Source organism: Pristis pectinata, chromosome 15 (assembly GCF_009764475.1).
Source record: "Pristis pectinata isolate sPriPec2 chromosome 15, sPriPec2.1.pri, whole genome shotgun sequence".
In the NCBI taxonomy this organism is placed as follows: domain Eukaryota; kingdom Metazoa; phylum Chordata; class Chondrichthyes; order Rhinopristiformes; family Pristidae; genus Pristis; species Pristis pectinata.
In genome coordinates, this window is record NC_067419.1 from 21,989,996 (window position 1) to 22,011,249 (window position 21,254).

Below are 21,254 nucleotides of genomic sequence, written 5' to 3' on the forward strand. Positions count from 1 at the left end.
AATGCTGACCATTAAGCACCTATTTTTACGCTAATCCCTCCCTAACCCATTTTATTCTCCCCAGATTTCCAACCACTCCTGCATGGCCCCCACCAAAGATTTTACCGCTCATTACAGCAGCTAATTAACCTACCAACCCACATTTTTGGGATGTGGGAGGAAACCCACACGTTTACAGGGAGAATGTGCAAACTCCATGCAGACAGCTAGACTATTACAAAAGAAATAGTCATGACCTATTTTCTGGCATTCTTGTTGCCTACAGAGCTCCCTTCAATCACATCTCAATCTACAAATATTGCTTTTCTAAACTTTGTGCAATTCAGCTAATAATAATTTGACCACCGTAGCATGTATGGCAAGAATTGCAACTACACTTTTTACGTTGTACATCGAAGCAATTTACATTGTTCATCGAAGCAAAGCACTATTTGATTGGGGGACAACGCAAAGATGTCAGTATAACTAAAGTCTGACCATTGTGAAGTGAAGTAGTGCAGGGTCCCCTCTGGGAAGGTGATCGCCTCACTTCATCTGTTGAATGCGAGGTCATCACCTCACATTGAACCTTCAATGTTACAAGAAATGGATGTCAGGGGAGCAGGGGTACATTTGCTTGTGTAAGTAATGATAGTCAAGGTGAGAGATGCAGCCTGCAGTGTAATTTGGACTGACAACCTTTTGTTTTTTTTTGCTTCCTTATTCAAAAACCCAAAAGTATCATACTTTGACAGAGGACATGCAACACTTAAATTACTGATGTTGAAGCAGCGTTTTGGGAGTAATTTTACCCCTGACCTCTGGGGATTTGTGCATGTAGTCTAGCCTAATACATTGGTGCTGAAGGAGTTCTGCCTTCTTGGGCATGTCTTTTATCTTAACCAATATTTTAAACTGGGGTTTTGTTTACTTTTTCACATGGTGCTATGAAAGGGCAGAGTGGTTCACGGCTGAGCAATGTCAGAACCATTTGCGTGTCATTAGTAAGCTGGTCAAGCTAACTGAAGGTACATGTGTACATCCCAATGCTGAAATTTAGTTAGAGCTAACATTTATCTCAACATGAGCACTTAATATATAAGGAGAAGTGAATAATCAACTAATTGGAACAATAGACAATTATTGGACCTCAGTGTGTTCACATTTTTCATTACCATTCCACTGTCTCATCCACTTTTCCTCCAGTGTTTGGGTAAGGAGTCAAGAGCTTGCTGCATTTACCTGCCTATTCACCTGGCTTTGGCTGAAAGTACATACCTTGGTGCTTCTGCTCGGTGTCATAACTTGACCAGAGCAGCAACACAAACCCTTTTACATCGGTTAATGGGATCACTGCCATACCAATGCCATAGAAATGGAACAGGGAACAGTTCAAGAAAATTTCTTGCCATTACGAATCAGTTGGTACTATGTCCATGTCTGTTTCCATGTCATTGGAGATACAAGAGCACATCTGCAAAACAGTGATAAGCACCCTTTGCTGGTTGATAGTGGTTCTGCACAGCTTCCTGCTGCAGGATATAGCACTGGGCAAGTGAGGCTAATGTCTGGCTTTATGAATCCAGCAGTAATTCAGGTCCCATGTGCTGATGACAAAATCATTGAAGTAACATTACTGCTGGTTTACTGCTTTTTGTCATTTTGTGTATCCTATCTTTTCCTCTCCTGACGTTCTATATTTTAATCATTCAAAAACAAAGCAGTAACAGTCTCAAAACATACAATGATGCTAAATAGCTGCAGAAAATTTAACTTGAGAAATTTGTATATTGTGAGATTGGAAAAAATAGGTCAAGCATTTGAAGAACAGCAGTAAAACCAGGGGGCCTGTAGTTCCTTGGATATTCTCCACATCTCTCACCAAGCTGCAGCAGGAGACGGAGCAACCAAATGGAACTTTAAATAAATGAATCATTAACTGTGAGTTTAACCAACTTTAAAAGTGGCCCAAGAGGACTGTTCCTTTATTGTCATCCGGGTAGTTTGAGACCTAACCAAGTCCTTAATGATCCATTCAAGAGAGTTAATACTGATTAATGAGCAAGCTGAAGGAATGTCAGGTCTGATTTAGTAATCACTCCCTCATTGTGGAAGTTGTTAAAACTCACCAAAGCATGATAATATGCTCTACATTAGTGCTGGTTGTTCAAAGGTGATGTTGCCTCCAGGAGATTCTGGCTTACTTGCACACAGAGCTGCCAGCTTGATTATTGGAGACAAAAGCAGAAACACAAGCCTGCTTCTATTTTTACCACAGCTGCATCTTTAGTGAGTTTCAGTAATGGAGGTCTCCATTATTCTACTTTGCATTTTGTTTATCTCATTCTGCCATGTCACCTTTCTTGTCCTACTCTTGAACCAATTACAAATAAGAGAAGGGGATAGGTGAATCCGCCATCTAACTTCACAGCTTACCTTATTTTTCAAATATAAGGCGGATATGGAAACTCCATTTGTAAAGTAGCAAATGTTGAGATGTTACAGGAGGAACGGCTTTAGATGTATATTGTCTGATGGCAAGGGACTGTAGGAGTGGGGACTCTCTCCACAATCATTGTGTTCAATTTCAGTGGGTTCTCAACTAATTCCTAAGAAATTCCAAGGAGCTTCCCCTGCTCCACAGCTGTAAATAACATGCTGAAATCCCATTGAAACCTTTGCTGACACTAAGCATGAATTAGCCCACAGGTGTCTTTGGAATCCAAACATTATCCTGCCCAACCCTTCTCATATCACACATGTGCACCAATGTTGCAGCCTTATTGGAGCCCTGCAGGGTTCAGGGTCAGCTAAATGTTAAACTTCCAAGTATAGTTCATGAACCTTCACATAGAGCTTTATAAAGAACTTACTGATAAAAGTCTGCCAGTTCTGCTAACAACAAGAAAAAAACAAACTGTGCTACCACCTTGCAGTAGCTGTCTTCACACGCTCTTCTCCGCAGAACCTAGCATTACATTTAGGTTCAGAATGTGGGAAAAATAATGGAATTTATCTTAGGCTGGTAAGCTAGGTCCTTCTCTGCTGCCATTAATGAAAGGAGTACTTGACAGCCTCTACTTGGATCTTTTGGACTGATTTTCCATGGTAGTTATGCTATTTTTTGGCAAGATTCTAGTTGGGAAAGAAGAGACTTGTCTGATTTCTGTACTGAATTTGTAAAAGTATTGGCAATAGAGTTAGCAAATTTAGTTAACACATTGTATATTCTTCTATAAATTATTTGTTTATTGAACAAAATTGTTAATTGTCCATCATTATTTTCAAGGGAGATTGGGTTGATATAGGAATGAAAAATCTTCTCCAATACAGCAAGTCTCTGTCTGAGACTAGAATTAGTCATATAGTACAGAAAGGCAAAGGTGAGCAATGTTGCACACCCGCCTGAGCTTTAGCAGGCTTATGGGTGCTCAATGCTTCCTTTAGGTGGGTCATTTTCAGACCTCGTGGAAGGAGGTGGAGAACTGTGATGCACATTGAGAATTCTGATGACAGTCAATGCATTATTCCTTGACTATTAGCACATCAGTCCGAGAACTGTGTGCAGCTGTGGCCAGATTTTTAACAGGCACTGCTGATGCACAAAGCTCTCAGGTTGGATGAACTAAATTGGAAAATCTTTCCATGGAACATCAAGGTGTCTCAGTTCCTCACCATCTTATTGTTTACTCAACTAAGTATCAATTTAAGGCCACATAAATCACTGAACTGATTTACTTGTTTCTGAATATACCACCTCCCCTATTACCTTTGTGTTCCCATTTATTATCATGTTTTAATTTCCTCAGGAAACATTTTGTTTTGGGGCCCTGAATTGCCCTCACTGTCTCCCACTGCACCAACTGCGCAGAAAAATACCTTTTATCTGCACAACTAGGGATTGGTCCGTACAAGGGCTTGCACAAGTTGGGAGTAAGAGACATAAATTTCTTAATTTTTCTTAAGGATAATAAATTACCCCTAGTATTGAAGAATAATAAACGGTTTATTGGGAAGTGACAGTTTACTGCAAAGTAATTCAAAAATGAAAAGATTTACTGGTCTCTCTCTCTCTCTCACACTCACTCTCACTTTCTCTTTCTCTCTCTCTCTCTCACTTTCTCTCTCTCTCTCTCTCTCTCACTTTCTCTCACTTTCTCTTTCTCCCTTGCTCACTCTTGCTCTCTCTTAGTGTCAAACACTGCTCCACTGCTTAATTTGTCAATTTAAGCTGATTACGGGACCAAGCTGTAACTTAACACCCCAAAGCTTCACCCCATTGCTCTCTTTGTCTCTGGCTAAATCTTTGTCCCTTTGTCTTCTTCTGTCTTAAGGTCTTCATTCTATATACCCTGCTTTGGTGGTGGGTAAGACCCTAACATCAATCATTTGCTTAATTACTCCGTATAATCAACTGTCTAATTAAAAGTGCATAGATGGCAGGATTGATTTCTTCTGGATTCCTTCTCAACCAGGTATCCAGCCCTTCCATTATCTTTTGTATGAACATTTTTCAGGACTTTTCTAGACAGGGCCACTTGTGGCTTTATAAATCTTAATAATGGTCATGGAGAGATACAGCTTAGAAACAGGCCTATCAGCCCACTGAGTACATGCCAACTATCAGGCACCCACTAATCCTATCCTAGCCCATCTTATTCTCCCCACATTCCCATCAACTCCCCCAAAATTCTACCACTGATCTCCACAGCAGGAGCAATTTACAGTGGCCAATTAACCTACCAAGCCGCTTGTTTTTTTTGGGAAACTGAAACACTCAGAGGAAACCCCACAGAGTTGCGGGGAGAAAGTACAGTTTCCACACAGACAGCACCGGTGATCAAGATCAAACCTGGGTCACTGGAGCTGTGAGGCAGCAGCTCTATCAGCTCTGCCAGCCCAATCTTACGGCATTCTTCCCTCTTCTTATCAAGTTGATATGTCCACTGTGAACTAATGCTGCCTGCATTCCAGCTAATAGGGTTAACATCATGTCTTGTTCTGTGTTTCTATAAAGAAACTGCAGGAATTGGAATATAATATTTCAGTTATTATATTACACAGTAAAGAGTAGAAAAGATAGATGAGGACAAATTATCCATTGTTATTTCATAGAGGAAGGGCCAGCAGGTGTATGTATCATCAGCACCACCACCATCACCGTCATAATCACTATGCACATTAAACATGTATGCATATGTGTATAATATGTGTATAATATTTAATATCTCCCTACAGAATTGTCTCATTTAAGCTCTTGCACATAGCATGCCCTTGTGTCATATTTTCATGAAACATCTTAAAGTTCCTGGAAATTTACTAGTATTGAATGATTGATCTTTGCATGTGAAGTTAACCCCATTATAATATAGACATGTAAATAGCTTACTAGATGCATTAAAAGTAAACTCAAACGAATTTTATGCAAGCGCACAAGGCAATGTGCTGCATGAAAGGTTAAATCACTTTGGGTGTAACGACATAAGACCTCAAAAAAATAGGTCTTTTGCATCAGCATTTCAGGCAGGTTTTAGTCACAACTTCTCTTCTTGAATCATTAAATAACCGCACAAGACTGGAGCTTAGTAATACTGAAATGAAATCCAGCTTAGAACTATAATACTTTCTAAATAGCGAAGAACACAGCTAGGAAGAATAATCTTTATGTATGTAGGTAAAAGCTGTGCCTTTTGCCCTATAATTCCTATAATTGCCTGGTGCTTTTGTCTTTGCCAGCTGTTGGTAATTTTCAGTCCACCGCCTTTTCTCATTTATTACATTTTTCATGAGTTGTATTCAGGAGCTTGTTATAGCAAGATTTTTGCTCTCAGCCAAGACCTCAATGCACCAGAGCAATTCCACAGATGGAGGCAATCGGGTCACAGCAATTGGATTAAGCCAAAGTGATCTGAAGGATAACATTTGATTTTTTTTTACTTGGAACTGTAAGAACTGCACATTTGTTTTTTGACTGAGAATTGTTCTTTCATGAGGTGATGGAAATATTCCACCCCAACAGTGCCAAAAGTTTGAGGTAGAGCAGGAGGGAAACAATTGATGTCCAACTCCCTTATTCTTCCTTCCACAATGCATATATCATTCTCAAGACTGACAGTTTAATAAAATGTACTGGCTCAACTCTTAGCAAATTTGGTGAGGGTAATTTGCACCACTGCCAAACCCATCAGCTTCCTGATGGGTGGGTTAAATTCATATTATTCTCAAAATGCTGGCATAAACACTCCAATAGCAGTTGAAGGAGTATACAGCAGATAGAGCTGAACAATTCCACTGAGATGTGATCAGACCAACACTCTGAGCACTGCCATATTCCATTATGAATAGTAGTAGGCAGTTTTACAGTAAATAATGTGGAGAGGGCCTCCCTGAATAATTGCCTCTTCAAATCTTCAATGATGGCAATGTCCAACATTTCTTTTCATTTATTCATGTCCACAATCTGAGTGTCACTGGCCAAGCCAGAATTTATTACCCATCCTTAAATTCCTTTCAGAAGGTTGCAGTGAGCTGCCTTCTTGAACCGCAGCAGATTTTCTGGTGAAGGTACTAAAGTATTCCCATGTAAATTTGCAACAAGGTTTCCAGAATTTAGACAAAATGATGATATCTTTCTAGGTAAGGATGTTATGCAATTGAAGTTTGTAGGGTGGGGGTGGTGTCATCTCTGGGTGAGTGAATCTTTGTACGTCTCCTCTCAAGAGGCCTTTGGAGGCTCATTCATTAAGTGTACTAAAGAATGTAGCACAATATATTTTTGGATATTAGGAGAACCAAAGAAAATGGGATCAGCACAGTAAAGTGGTCATGATCTTATTGAATGCTGGAGCAGTAGTGAAGGGCTGAATGGGTTACTTCTGTTTCTATTTCTTCTGCTCTTATGTTTTCATAGAGTAATACAGCATGGAGACAGGCCCTTTGGCCCAACTCATCCATGCCGACCAAGATACCCATCTAAGCTAGGCTCATTTGCCCATGTTTGGCCCATATCCCTCTAAGCCTTTCCTATCCATATACCTGTCCAAATATCTCTTAAATGTTGTTATTGTACCTGCCTCAACCACTTCCTCTGGCATCACGACCCTCTGCACGAAGAAGTTGCCCCCTCAGTTCCCCATTAAATCTCTTCCCTCTCATCTTAAATCTATGCCCTTTGGCACTAAAATCTTCACCTCTATTTGCATCTCCTCCTTTGCCAGGATCATTTTTTTTTCAGGGGAATGTTTCGATGAACGCTTTGGCAAAATCAAACTGTTAGTCCCTACTGCTTACACCATGGCTATAGGGCACTATTTCAAGTGCAGCAGCCCTTTAACAGCAACTGAGCTTCAGGTCCTTGACTCCCCTGTGATTCAGCACTCCTTCCACATAAAAAACAAATAGGTACCTTAGACAGATTTTCAGAAGATTTGGCTTCAACATGTGTGGCAAGTCTGAATGTAGATTCAGCCTCATTAAGTACTGTTTACTTAAATATTTTTCTTCCAATTCAGAAAGTGCTCCAAGCTGACATGACTGAAGGAAATTCAAATTCCACAGGGTGCACAGGTTTCTGATTGAATATGAGCATATTTTGGGGAAGAAGCAGGAGCATTCTGTTGTGGGAAAAGTATTTTACATTCTGGATAGAGTTTAGAAAATTTAGACTTGTATATGCAACAATTCTAAGGTGATTGAGTCTTAAATTAACAATGCACTCTCAAAATTTGCCTGAGGAAACAAAAAGCATTAAAAGCACAAAGAGCCCTTTGAGGGTGAAGTCATTTAGGAAGGATGCGAGAACTCATTATTGATTGATGCTTTAAAAGAAGAGAATAAATTGGTTTTGTACGTTTTTCAATATCTGCCCTTTCCATTTTGTGGCAGGCACCTTTCCACAGGCACTTCTACAGCATTGTAAACTGGGAAGAATATTTTCTCTGTATCATTTGAACCCTGAGATTAAATTTTTGTGGACCTTACTGAAAGGCATTTCTTTTTACTTATCACACAAAGTAGACAGAACACCTTTCTAGATGGCTGTCGTTTTCTTTGATACCTCTCCTTATTTTTTGAGGATAAGGTTGCAGGTTTGCCTGTAATTCAGTTGGTTAAATTAGTGAGTAAGACAGATCCCTAGCAGGTGCAATTAGTTGATCTCAACAAAGGCAGGGTTAGAATGGTGCATTTGGTCTGAACACACCTGTGTTATGAAAGGAAAAATCAACAAGATTCTTCTTCATTAATATTACCCAACAATTGTACCAGAAATGTGTATGTTTGTATGACTAAGATCAGTCTTAGTTGTGAACACAGGTCCTCCCCAGGTTACAGCAGGGTTCCATTCCTGTGAACTGTTCATTACCCGGACAGTTTGCAAGTCAGAAATGCGGCTGCGAACCAAGTTCCCACACAGCCTGCATTCCTGCAGCAGCTGGCCAATCCATACCACTGATCTCCAAATGTTTGTTCGTATGTACGGACTGTACATAAGTCGGATGTTCGTAACCTGGGGAGGATCTGTAGTCAAATAGCTTGCCCACCTGGGATCATACCAGAAGAACGAATGCCTGAGCCAATGCAACTGCTGGGCAGCAGAGGGTCAGATGGTTTGAACTGCCTCTTCTGTTGTATTGGATGATTGGATGGGGCTTCCCCACCGCACAATATTAGTTAAGAATTACTTAAGGACTTACCATTTGAGTAAACATCAAATGACAATACTCCACCCAAATATAAACATAAAAATTGGATGGCATTTTTCCCTCATTTGCATCTAAGCATTACTATGTGTTGTAACATTATCTTGCCTGTCAGCCATTAAAATTAAAGCATGTTAAAGGTTTCAATAATGTGTTTTGTTTTAATTGAAATGGGGAAAAAAATGGATAGGTCCCATAGGTAGGTGATTATTGCCCATTCCCATGTGAGGAGAATGAAAACTTACTCAAAACATATTTAAGAAATGAGTTGATGAGATTCATTCTATTGTCCTACCCAAGCTAATGCCCTACTTCAATGATAACATGGCATTCACTACCTAATGGCAGGAACCAATTGTCTTCTGTTTCAATCTAGTTGTGTTGTTGATGAGATGGACTTTTCTAACATGGAACTGGATGAAGCACTGCGCAAGTTCCAAGCTCACATTCGAGTGCAGGGAGAGGCGCAGAAGGTGGAACGACTCATTGAAGCATTCAGGTAATAAGAAAAGTTCTTTTTGAAGCTGCTTTTATAGCATGTTCAGTATTCATGCTCCTCATTTGTAAATATTCTGGATTGGTCTGTTTGCTGATAATGTTTTTGCTTTGGTTTTTCCAACCAGATGATAGTGATTTTGTATTAAATCAGGAAAAGGTAATTTTGAATCTGTAGTCTGTCACTTTGTCACTTCAGCTTGGCTGAGTTTATGAGTTCCTTACCTATGAACATACTCATAAAGAAATGGAAATTCTCTTTGAAACACTATAATCATTAAATACGTAAAATTATAGGTGCATTTAAAAATTCCTTATGGTTTTAAAAATGAGTTCAAAAATATTAAAAATAGTATATTTAATAAGGAAAATCTTCATTAAGATTTCTCCTCACAACACTAATATCAAGCATTTCATTGAGAATATTTCAACACAGTCAACCTAGGGGTAAAATTTTGTGTTGGTCACTGGCACTGAGTGGTTCTACAGAGTTGGCTGCCTATTGTGCCTCCTTCCCTAGATCCAGTTCCATTGAAATTAGTGAAACTGTGCACAATGGATGATTGATACTGCAGTGCCCATTTAGCACATGACTACACATCAATTTCTACTCTGTACTCTGCTGGAAATCTGGATTGACATATTTGGATACTTGCACAGAAGGGCAAGTACCTTGTATGAGATTTGGTAAGGTTTGCGGATTCTGCACTTCCAGCTGGGGAGCTCATTGTAATAGAGTCGATATGGCCTAATTGCAAGCAAATGCAAAAAGAGCCCCAGCCTCTGCTATTCTTCCAGGGGCCCCAAGCCAATGGGTAGAGGGGATTCCAGTCAGCTGGCCTGGATCTCGCAGTTACAGGTTGCAACTGGGGGTCTGTGATTTGACATTTGACTTGAGACTTGCGATTCAGCTTCAAAGCTGCTGGCAGGAGGGATTGGGAGTTTGGAGCTGCAGCAATGATGAAGAATGGTGCTGTAGGGCTGGTTTTCTTAAGTGAAGTTTTCAATAATGCAAGCAGCCCAAGCCAAACTAGTATTAGTGCAGGAAAAGGCCTACTGAGGTATGGTTTAAAGGATGCAGCATCTTTGTACTAACTCAATATGGTGGTTGCTGCACTTCCTGCTTCCCATTTTGAACTCTTCACTTGAAACAAAATGACCATTCACCACTGCCAGATACCAGATGGATGAGAAACAGGAATTTCTAAACTTTATCTTTTTTCAGTAATGCTCATTTGAGCAGGCTGCCCAGTATTTATTAATGCATGTGTGTGTGAAATTGTCCCATCTTGTTCCATCAACTTGTAAATAGAAACTAGTCAGAGTCTGAATGTAAATGGTGGGGAATTCACTGATGTAATGCCATCAAAGGAAGGTGGTTAAACTCTCTGTTAGTGGAGCTGGTGAATATTTGGAAATTGTGTAGTGTAAATGTTGTTTGCCACTCACCAGTTTGTGCCTGAATGTTGTCCAGGTCTTGTCATATGCGGGCTTGGACTGCTTCAGTACGTTGGGTAAAGGCTTGAATACCATGTGATCATCAGCACACTTCACCATTTCTGATTTTATGATGAACCTAAAGGGAATTCCTGCAACAACATCTCGGGACTGAAATGATTGACCTCCAATTGCCACATCCATCTTCCTATGTGCAAGAAATGACTCCAGCCAAGGGAGGGGTTTCACTGTGATTTCAACTGAATCCAACTTTTACACTTGATCAAATGCTGCCTTGATGTAAAGGTCAGACATATCTTCTGATCAAGACTGGTCTGAATCCAAGTGGTCCAGACAGATCTCAAAGTGAACAATGATGAGCCACTTATTGCTGATTAAAAGCCACTTGATGCCACTGTCAATGACAGATTACACCACTTTGCTGATGACTGACAACACAATAATTGGCTGAATGTGATTTATTCTGCCTTTTGTAGGCAGAACACATCCTTGAAATTTTTATTATTGTTGTATAGATGCCAATAGCTGTACAACAGCTTGGTTAGAGGTGAGGCTGGTTCTGGAGTGCCAATCTTCAGCATTGATGCCAGGATAATTTTAGGACCAAAAGCCTTTGCTGTATCCAGTGCTGTCCGCCATTGATAACTGGCTGAAGACTGGTTTCTGTGATAGTGGAGATCTCAGAAGGAGCAGATGGATAAATCCTATCAGCATTTTTGCCTTAAAATGCTTTAGACTTGCTTTTTGCATTGGCATCAATAAGGATGGGGTTGTTCTTGGAGTTTCCTCCTCCCATTAATTGTTTAATTGTGCTATAATCATTCATAAATGCATGTGGCAGAAGTCCAGAACTCTGATCTGATCTGTTGGTTGTGGGATCACAGCTCGTCTACAACAAGCTGTTTTCACTGTTTAACATCCTGTGTTGGCATGCAATTTTTAGGTTTGGCAAATGATGCATCTAGCATGCTCTTCTACTCTTCTCACTGAACAAGGGTCAGTTGCTTGGCCGGGTGGTAACAGTAGACTTAGAGATATACCAGACCATGATAAAATACAAATCTGGCAGCCCAAAGTGCCTTTTGAATGCCCCATTTTATGTTGTTAGCTCAGTTCTGTGTAGTGGTAGTGATACACAAAATGATAGAATGTGTCCAGATTGTGAAGTCAGCATTCCATCTCGAGAAGGGCTGTGTAGTGATCAGATGCATCTGCAACAGGTCATCTGGGTATTTCCCTTATCTTATTTTCTTTTCCCACGCTCAATCTGGTAGCTACATTTATCAAGATTCAGCTAATCTGTTCAGTGGTGGTGTTGTACATTGAAGGCCCCCACCCAGGGTCCCTTCTGTGCCCTTGCTACTTCCAGTGTTTTTCCATGAGATGTTCAATTGAGCATAGGTGGTTGGTGGTAATCAGCAAGAGCCTTTCTTGCCAACATATGACCTAATATAATGACACTTTATGGGACTTGTAGTCAAAGTTGAGCACTCTCAGGGCTACTTTGTCCCAACTGTGCTGCTACCTATAGTCAGCTGTCTGCCTTGGGGGAATATTGTGTGGCACAGATGGTGGATTGAGTACATTGGACTTAAGATAATTATATGACTATGAGAGAATGTTGCTTGTCTACATTTTGAGATGACTCTCCCAAATGTGGCACAATTCTCTACATGTTTTTAAACAGGCACCACAGATTCAACTGGACTGGCTGTACCTTGGTCTTTGTCAAATGCAGTGCTGTCTTTATCTGTCTGGTTTCATCTTTTAATGTTTTGATACAATGCATGCTTGCTTCTCCTTGTACAGACTTGTCTTTTAAAAGAGCTAAGAATTGACCACATTACTCTGTGTCTGGAATCACATATAGTCCAGAGCAGGCAAGGATAACAAATTTCCTTATGTACAGGACAGTTGTGAACCAGATGGATTTTGATGGCAATTCAATAATTTCAAGATTTGCTGATATTAGCTCTTCATTCCAGATTTGTTTAATTAACAATTTAGATTTCCCAGCTGCTGTGGTGGGTTATGAACTCCTACCTCTAGATCATTATGCTTTTGGATTCATAGTCCAGTAATTTAACTTCTTTGGTGTTCCCCCACTGAAGACAAGGGGAACAGTGAACTCTAATTAAAATGGGAGCACTGGAATCCACATACACTGTTTAAATGTCCACAGATAGAAGTAATACTACTTAAACGAAGGATTGGTAAATCATTGATAACTTGGATTAACTGTTCCAATTCAAATTTTTAATTAGTTTGAGCCCATCTATAATAATTACAGGAGCAGGATGGTATAGAACTGTTTAAGCAAATTAGAATGATGGTATTGACACCATCAACTGGATAATGACCTTTAAACATGCTCATTTAGATTAATAATTAAACTGATTAGTGTAGGCTGTGCTGCTGAGAGAAAAGTTTAATAAATTTGCATCCTGTTTATGAATTTCAAAAGTTAAACAGAATTCATTGCGATTACTGATGCCGTATTTACTTTGCAGAAAGCAATTCTTAGAATATGAATTAGCCAAAATCTGGGTTTAAAATGTTATCCTTTTTTAAGCCAGTCCACAGGGATTAATGCAGTATTGCAGTAAAATGGAAGCAAGTTTTCAGGCATAATTCAATGTCAGTTCTATCATGATTATTGGTGAGATGAATAGATCTTGACAACAATCATGGTGCTGTCATGTCTTTTGTATTAAGAGCATAGTTCTTATGGTATTAGCATGTGTTGCCCCCTCCATTCAATAGATCGTGTCTGTACTTGTATATTAATTCCACTTTCTCACTGTTTACCAATGTGCATTGATTTCCTTAATGCCCAAGAATCTATTGATTTCAGTCTTGAATGGCCCAGCATCCACAGCCCTCTGCAGTGGAGAATTCCATAGGAGGAAAATTGGAAAAGATTGGAAACATTCATCAGGTCAGGCATTATCTGTGGAAAGAGAAACAAAATTAACATTTCATATCAAAGGCTTTTCATCAGGACTGGAAAAGTGAAAAGACAAGTTAGTGTTAAGTTGCAGAGTACGGGAGGGTTGGTAAAACAAAGGGAATATCTCTGATAAGGCTAGGCTGTCTGGTTGACAGATTAATGAGGGTATTAGAGAAAGAGAAAATAATCAAGAAGACATGTAAATGCTGTGAAATGCAGGTCTAAGCTGTTGCAGAGAACTGAAACCAAAAGGGGAATGTTAGAAATGCCCAGCACTCAGGCTGTATCTGTGGAGAGAGAAAACTGTTAATATTACAGCAGGACTGGCCAGAGACTTACAGGACTTTGTTGAATTTGATATTGAGTCCTGAAGACCGCAGTGTGCCTAGTCAGAAGATGAGGTGCTTGCTGTTCCTCAAGCATATATTTGGCCTCCTTGGGACAGTGCAGGAGGCCACAGACAGAGAGGTCAGAGCAGGAGTGGGATGGAGAATTATTATGTCCAATAACTGGAAACTCATGGTCACCCCTGTGGACTGAACAAAGGTGATCCACAAAGTGGTCATCCCATCTGCATTTGGTTTCTCCAGTGTAGAGGAGACCACACTCTGAGCACTGAATGTAATACACTAGATTGGAAGAGTTCATGTGTATTGCTATGGGAGTCTGTGGGCTTGTAATGGATGTTTGTGCTAACCTATCAACTGAGACAGAGACAGAGAGTGAGATGATGTATGTTGGGAGGACCGATAAGTCTAGGGGGATGCACACAAATAATAGGGCCCTAGGGAGTATTGAGAAACAGACCAACCCTGATGTACATGTCCAAAGATCCCTGAAGGTGGTAGCACAGGTAGATATGTTGGTGAACAAGGTCTATGGGATATTTACCTTCATTGGTCAGGACATGGAATATAACTGCAGGGAGGCCATGGTACAGCTTTTCTGAGTGGGCGGTGAAGGCAGGTACTCTTACAACATTTAAAAAGTATCTAGACAAGCATTTGAATTGCCAAGGCATAGAATGCTAAAGACTAATTGCTGTAAATGTGGTTAGTAGAGATGGGTACCTGAAGGTTGATATGGACATGGTGGGTGGAAGGGTCTGCTTGGAGCTGTGTGACTCTATGACTTTATAAGACATGGTTAGGCCACAGCTGGAGTACTGTGTGCATTTCTTGTTGCCGGACTATAGCAATGTTGGGATTGCACTGGAGATGTGCAAAGCTGATTCACCAGGATGTTGCAAAGGTTGGAATGTTTCAATTATGAAAAGGGATTGGATAATCTGGGTTTGTTTTCCTAGGAGAAGAGGATGCTGAGGGGTATTTGACTGAGGTATACAAAATTATGAAGGGCACAAATGGGGTAGAAAGTGATAAACCTTTTCCCATAGCAGAGGTATCTAAAACCAGAGGGCTTAGGTTTAATGTATGGGATAGGAAGCTTAGCAGGGATCTGAGGAAGAATTGTTTCACCCAGAGGGTGGTTGGAATCTGGAACGCACTGCCTGAGAAGATGGTAGGCCCAGGTACTCTTGCAACATTTAAGAAGTATCTATGTGAGCACTTGAATCCCTAAGACACAGGAAGCAGTGGAGCAAGTGCTGATAAATGGGATTAGTATGGATGGGTACTTGATTGTTGGTTTGGGCATTGTGGGCCGAAGGGTCTACTTCTGTGTTGTATGACTGTATGGCTGAAGAGTGCATTGAAGGATCCATCAGTTCTGCCACAGGTAGGGCTGATGGTGCTTGGCTAGTAGGTAGTTTGGGATGTTGTGCTGTCTTTCAGCTGTTTGTGTTTGTCCTGTGTGTGCTTCCAACATAGAGATTCAACCTACTGACTGCCTTCCTGGACATTCCGTAGTGAGCAGTCAGGAGCTGAGGATTTGCATGTGTCAGTTGGGATGTTACCAGAAACTTTGGGAAACTGGAAACACTCTTTCCATCCTCCTGGAAAGCTCGTCCAATGATGGCCTCAGAGTAGAATGCTTGCTCTAGGAACCTGTTGTAAGGAATGTAAATGATGGAGTCTGCTCACTGGAAATAGTTGAGTGTGAGCAAAGTCTTAATGTTTCCAGGGGAGGAGGTTGACACTTGCTCCACCTCTTCCCCTCACCTCTTTACACTGCCTATCTCCCCAGTTATCTTTCAGTCCGGATGAAGGGACTCAGCCCAAAACGTTGACTGTCTATTTCCCTCCACAGATGCTGCCTATCCTCCTGAGTTTCTCCAACAGTTTGTTTTTTTCCTCCAGATTCCAGAATCTACAGTGTCTTATGTCTCAAAGGTGTACCAACAGCATTTGTCGTGGAATCTGTCTTCTCTAGCTTGTTGTGTCTCACTCAGGATGGTTTATATTGATGTTGATGTACTTGACCTCCCAGAGTATGATAGCAAATTGCTGTTCAGGTCTATAATTGCTGTGTTGTCCCTGGTTTGTACCCTACTTTTCAGCTGTTTACAGATTGCCGTGTCAGAGAGGAGGCAGGAATGCAAATTACATGCAGTGATTTTGGAGACCTGTCCATTGAGATTTCTTGTTCTAGCATTGACTGCAGTTCCTGAAATACTCCTCCCATTGATTCCAGATCTACTATTTCAACAATAACCACCTCATGGGGATCAAGGAAAACAAATTGTGCCTCACTTGCACAGCAGCACTAGAGTGCCAAACCCCCTGAACTGAAAACCTGCCCTTTGCAGAACTTGCTGGCTGTTTGGAAAAACATGTTCTCTCGTCCAGAGATATGAAGTTAACAGTGATGTAAAACAACTCTCCCACTCCCTCTCCCCTTCCTTCTCAGGGCATGTGGAGAACTGGTGCTTTGCTGGTATCTCTGTTCTCTTTGCCACCTCCAACCCTAATACCCTCTCTCTTCCACCCATCGTCCCTTTCCACTTGCTCCTTGCTTTCCCTTACTTGTCTATCTTTGTATTTCCTGAAATATAAAAAAAACTGAGCATTGCCTCAGTGCTACCTACCCTTTCATTGACCTGCACTATTATACCTTCACTCCAGCAGTTCCCCAGTGGGCTTCATAACCTCAGCTTATATTTGGAGAATGCAAGCTGCTGTATAATGCATATTGCTGACAAGTGATTCTATCCACAGGACATTTCTGAGTAGTAGCACAAATTTGTTCAAGTAACTCGATGTACAATGCTGATTATTTATATGAGAAAGGTAGTAGTCCCATTAGTAGAAGAATTTCTTGAAAGTATGTCAACCAGGTTATGATGTATCTTCATCCTTATGATACTTACAGTGAGACCTTGAATGACCAGTCGAGGAAATTATCAGGACTTTAATTAAACCAGTACAAAAATCAGCATATTCTTTCAGAGTAATGCATTCCTCTGGGGGATTGTATATAATAGAGGAGGATTGTCTTATCTAATGCTGTCAATTTTACAGCAAGATATGCACTGAATTTATTTGCTTCTGGTTCTTTGCTAGAGGCTGAGCCAGCAAGTCAATCATGTGCACGTTTCTCACTAGTATTAACTATTCTGTGTGCTTCTTTCAGCCAGCGCTATTGCATGTGCAACCCTGATGTGGTTCAACAGTTCCACAATCCGGACACCATCTTCATCCTAGCTTTTGCTATCATTTTGCTTAACACAGACATGTACAGCCCCAACATCAAACCTGATCGGAAAATGATGCTGGAAGACTTCATCCGTAACCTACGGGGTGAGTGCAGCTATCTAACATTATCTTGGGAAATAATGGGAACATTTCACTAATGCTGGAGAATGTCAATTGAAAATAAAATCGTGGCTGTATAACAGTGATCAAGTAGAAGAAGTCAATTGTCATACACAATATGTGTCCTTCTATAGTTACATTTTTAGAGAAGATGAGTTGTAGGAATATATCATTTTTCCAAAGATTTGGGGATAAAATGCGAACTTCTGATTGGAAATTGAAGGGTTATTTTTCTATGCAAGTGAGCTGGTGGTGTTATATGTATAGCCTAGGCAAAGGTGAGGACAGCAGATGGTGGGATGGGAGGGGGCAGGCAGGCGGGCTGGATGGTGGGGAGTCAGGATTGTTGATTTCCAACCAACCAAAGTTAGGGAGGGAGATTGAAGCAGGGCGTAGGCAGGCACTGGAACCCAGGGGTTAGTGGGTGGGTGAGGTTCTTGTACACCGGCTAGTCTGCACACCTTTGTGTTCCCTGCTGTAATGGATTTTGCCCTTTATTTCCATGTCTGAATGCTTATAAAGGAGTGTTATTCATGGCTGTCAATATAAATAGATATGCTGATGCAATTTACTTCTCCTTTTCTTAAAGCTACAATAATTGACTTTTCCTTTTAGCATTTTAAGATAAGCCTAAACCCATGAAAAAGTGTCTTGTATTGCAGCAGTATTTGAAAGAAAATAGTACTGTTCCATTGCACCTTGGAAGAATTCTGTGGAAGCAGTTACAGCAGTCAGGAGAACACACTGATACTTTATCATTTTTTGTAAGGGTTGACTCACCAAAGCATGTTCACAGTCACACTCTCTTGCTTTCCAACTTCTGCTGAGTCCTTTTTAATATGTCCACATTTTCCTTTCTATCGTCCAAATCTTGAATACATTCAGATAGGTTGAGTCAAATCTTTTGACCTCTTAGTGAAATCTTGGAAGCAATGTGAAAATGTTTTGTTCAAAGCCTCTGTTGTTGCACTTTTAGCCACCATGCCAGAAGCCACCAATAAACAACTTAGGGTGTTAACTTGCAATGAGGTAGATACAAGATCCATGCAAATTCATTGAAAGATAAGAATGGACTCATCACCTCAGTAGGTACAGCATGCAGACCACAACATTGCAGAAAAGTACTGGAAGAAGAATTATATTAGCAAATCTATGGGGTAAATAAAATTTATTAAATAATAATCATGAGGAAATTCATCTGCCTCCAACTAGTAGTGAAACTTAAAAGGTAATCAGTTTTTTTTTAATGTAGCCACTGGATGCTTAATCCAATGGAAAGGGTAGATGGCGATCAGGGATATGGAATGGATGGTTACAAATGGAGTGAGATAAATCCAACAAGAAGAGGAACACTGCTGGAACTTGAAATGGCTAATGACCCAGGAAAGATAGATAGGATAAGTAAGGAAGGAGAACATCTTAGTTGTAGTAGCCATAACTAAGTGAAGTTCAAGATTAGGATAGAATGTGGTATAATAAGGAGAAAGGCTAAAGCATTAGAAAAGAGCAAGTTATAAGGGAGTGAGGGTGGAATAATAGTAGGTTAACCAGAAGAATATCATGGTAAACTCACAGAGAGGTCTGGAGTAAAGAAATTACTCAAGCATCCTAAAGAAGGGTGAGCCGGAGAGGTTTAGAAAGAAAATTACAGAACTTTGAGTGAGGCAGCTATTGATATGCCCACTGACAGAGGAGGTTAAAAATCAGGAATGTGTACTGACCCATTCCAAAGTCTGGAGCTGTTCCAGTTGCTGGCACTCCCAAGGCTTCCCTTCCGTCTCTCATCTGCTGAGGAATGATGTCTGTTAATTAGTTGCTGGATTTTAAATGCTGCACCAGAAGAATACTTCCATATTTTCCTGTCATGACAATTCAATTAAAGGTGATTTCCTGGTCTTGCAACTGAGTGATGAGAGATCTGGAAAGAAACCACATCAAGCTAGAGGTGGTTTTATTTTGATGAGTGAAAGGACAAAGATGTCACAAGATACCATCAGGAAAAGAATTCAGCCTCGCAGTTATGGGCAGAATACATTTGCAATAGTGCTGTTTGATTGGATTAAAGCGTGGAACATCTTCACTTTGGGTTTAGCTTCATCTTCAGAGAATTCAAAGAATTAAAGCGAATATAGGATTGGAAAATATCCTGTAGCAAGATCAGTGGCATTTGATAATTTGGAATTATCCATTCCACTACTACCTATTATCTCCATTGGTTTAAATAAACAATGGGTATAATTATGCATTTCAATATACAAAGTAAATGAATAATAAAAATTGGCTTTCCAATTACTACCTGAATGTCACTTGTCATGATGATGAGGAAGCTGACAGGAAGATTGATAACACAAGTTATTTGGCATGGTTAGCATTCTTGTTTTTGAGACTCAGATCAATTTATTGTGTCTTTAAGATTAACCAAATTTAAGTATTACTAATTCAACTTAATCTGAATCCAATTTCTTTGATTCTGCACCGCAGTATATAGTACTTATTTCTTTCTTCTCATTCCTTCACTTCCCCTAACTAGGTGTGGATGATGGAGTGGACATTCCTCGTGAGATGGTTGTTGGTATTTATGAACGAATTCAACAGAAAGAATTAAAATCCAATGAAGATCATGTAACATATGTAACCAAAGTAGAAAAATCAATTGTGGGGATGAAAGCAGTAAGTTCACTGAATTTTTGCTAATTATGTCTTGATGATTCCCACATGCTTACATGATGCAGATATTTCTCATTTCCCTTCCCTAAATAGGTACCTTGCTACCATTTATCTGTTATAGTCAGTAATCTGGTTTATGAGTTTTTCAAAATCCCTGCTTTGTGACCAGCTGTGAATTTGCTTTTAATTCAAAATGTGTCAGCCGTCTGGGTGAAGAGAAAGATTTTGAGTGGAATCTGATATTGTGCAGTACAGTAAAATGGGCAATGGTTAAATGACATTTTGCTTTGTACCTGTCACCATTTTTTTTCCTTTAAACTGAATCATCACCACCTTATTTACACTGCTTTGAGTGATAGGAGGACTGGGGACAAAATTTCACCACATTATGCTTGGGAGTCAGATACTCAACCATCAAGTTATTGAATTGCTGACAATGTTCAACAGACATTAGTGGCCCCTGCAATTTTTTTATTGCTTTTGTGAGAGTAATTTTTCTTGTGCACAGTGGATCCTTATGATTCTGTGTAGATTGATTTTGCAACAAATTAATGCCAGACATTGCTCTGTCTGCAGTGAATATTACCATTAAATTTGCTTTATCCTTCAAAATGGCCTTTGAACGGCTTGTCAACACATTCATGTCATGTTCTGCAACCCGTCAGCAGAGAGGCTGAAAGACTCAGATGTGCCATCTAGTGGCCAATTCATGGGTAATGAATCAATCAGACCAAAGAGAGGAAATCAACAATAGGGGAGGTGCATTCCATGAACAATAGACAGATATAACTCTAGCCTCGATCGGCTGAGTAAGGTACCTTTCTTTCTCCAAACTGAGCTGACCAACAGGAGTTTCTCATAGAAAAGGGTAGAGTACATTTTGTAGAAAAGAATAAAAGATAAATATACCCAGAATAGTAATCTTAATAGAACTGAATTACAATGTGCTCTAAAGGGACAAATAATAGCTTGAAATTCTGGGGGTAACTTATTGATTTTCTGCTGCAACTCTTATGGATCAACAGAGCCACAGGAATTGTTTGGGGAGCCATAGACAAGAGATGAAGAGGCACCTCACTATCCCACAAAATCATTCCAGTACCATAGATCTGTAAGGGGTGGAAATGCAAATCGAAAAGCCATAGGAGTCAAATGGGATTCTCTGTTTTACATTATTGACTATTTAAAAAAAGAGTGAAGTTAATTTCTATGAAACATTGAAATAATTGGTGCCGTGTTAGTCTCCAAATTAGCAGAAGATAATTAGAACTGTACAAAAGTCTAACCAAGGTT

General features: G+C 40.1%; 1 protein-coding gene across 3 annotated transcripts in view; it reads left to right on the forward strand.

Moving 5' to 3' along the window:
• Positions 1 to 21,254, forward strand: part of LOC127578611 (IQ motif and SEC7 domain-containing protein 3-like) — a 288,463-nt gene that overhangs the window by 212,856 nt on the left and 54,353 nt on the right. For all 3 annotated transcript variants that reach the window (XM_052030780.1, XM_052030781.1, XM_052030782.1), the window contains exons 6-8: positions 9,055 to 9,177; positions 17,113 to 17,279; positions 19,825 to 19,964. In XM_052030780.1, the coding sequence (XP_051886740.1) occupies positions 9,055 to 9,177; positions 17,113 to 17,279; positions 19,825 to 19,964 (430 nt within the window). The remainder of the gene's footprint in view (positions 1 to 9,054; positions 9,178 to 17,112; positions 17,280 to 19,824; positions 19,965 to 21,254) is intronic.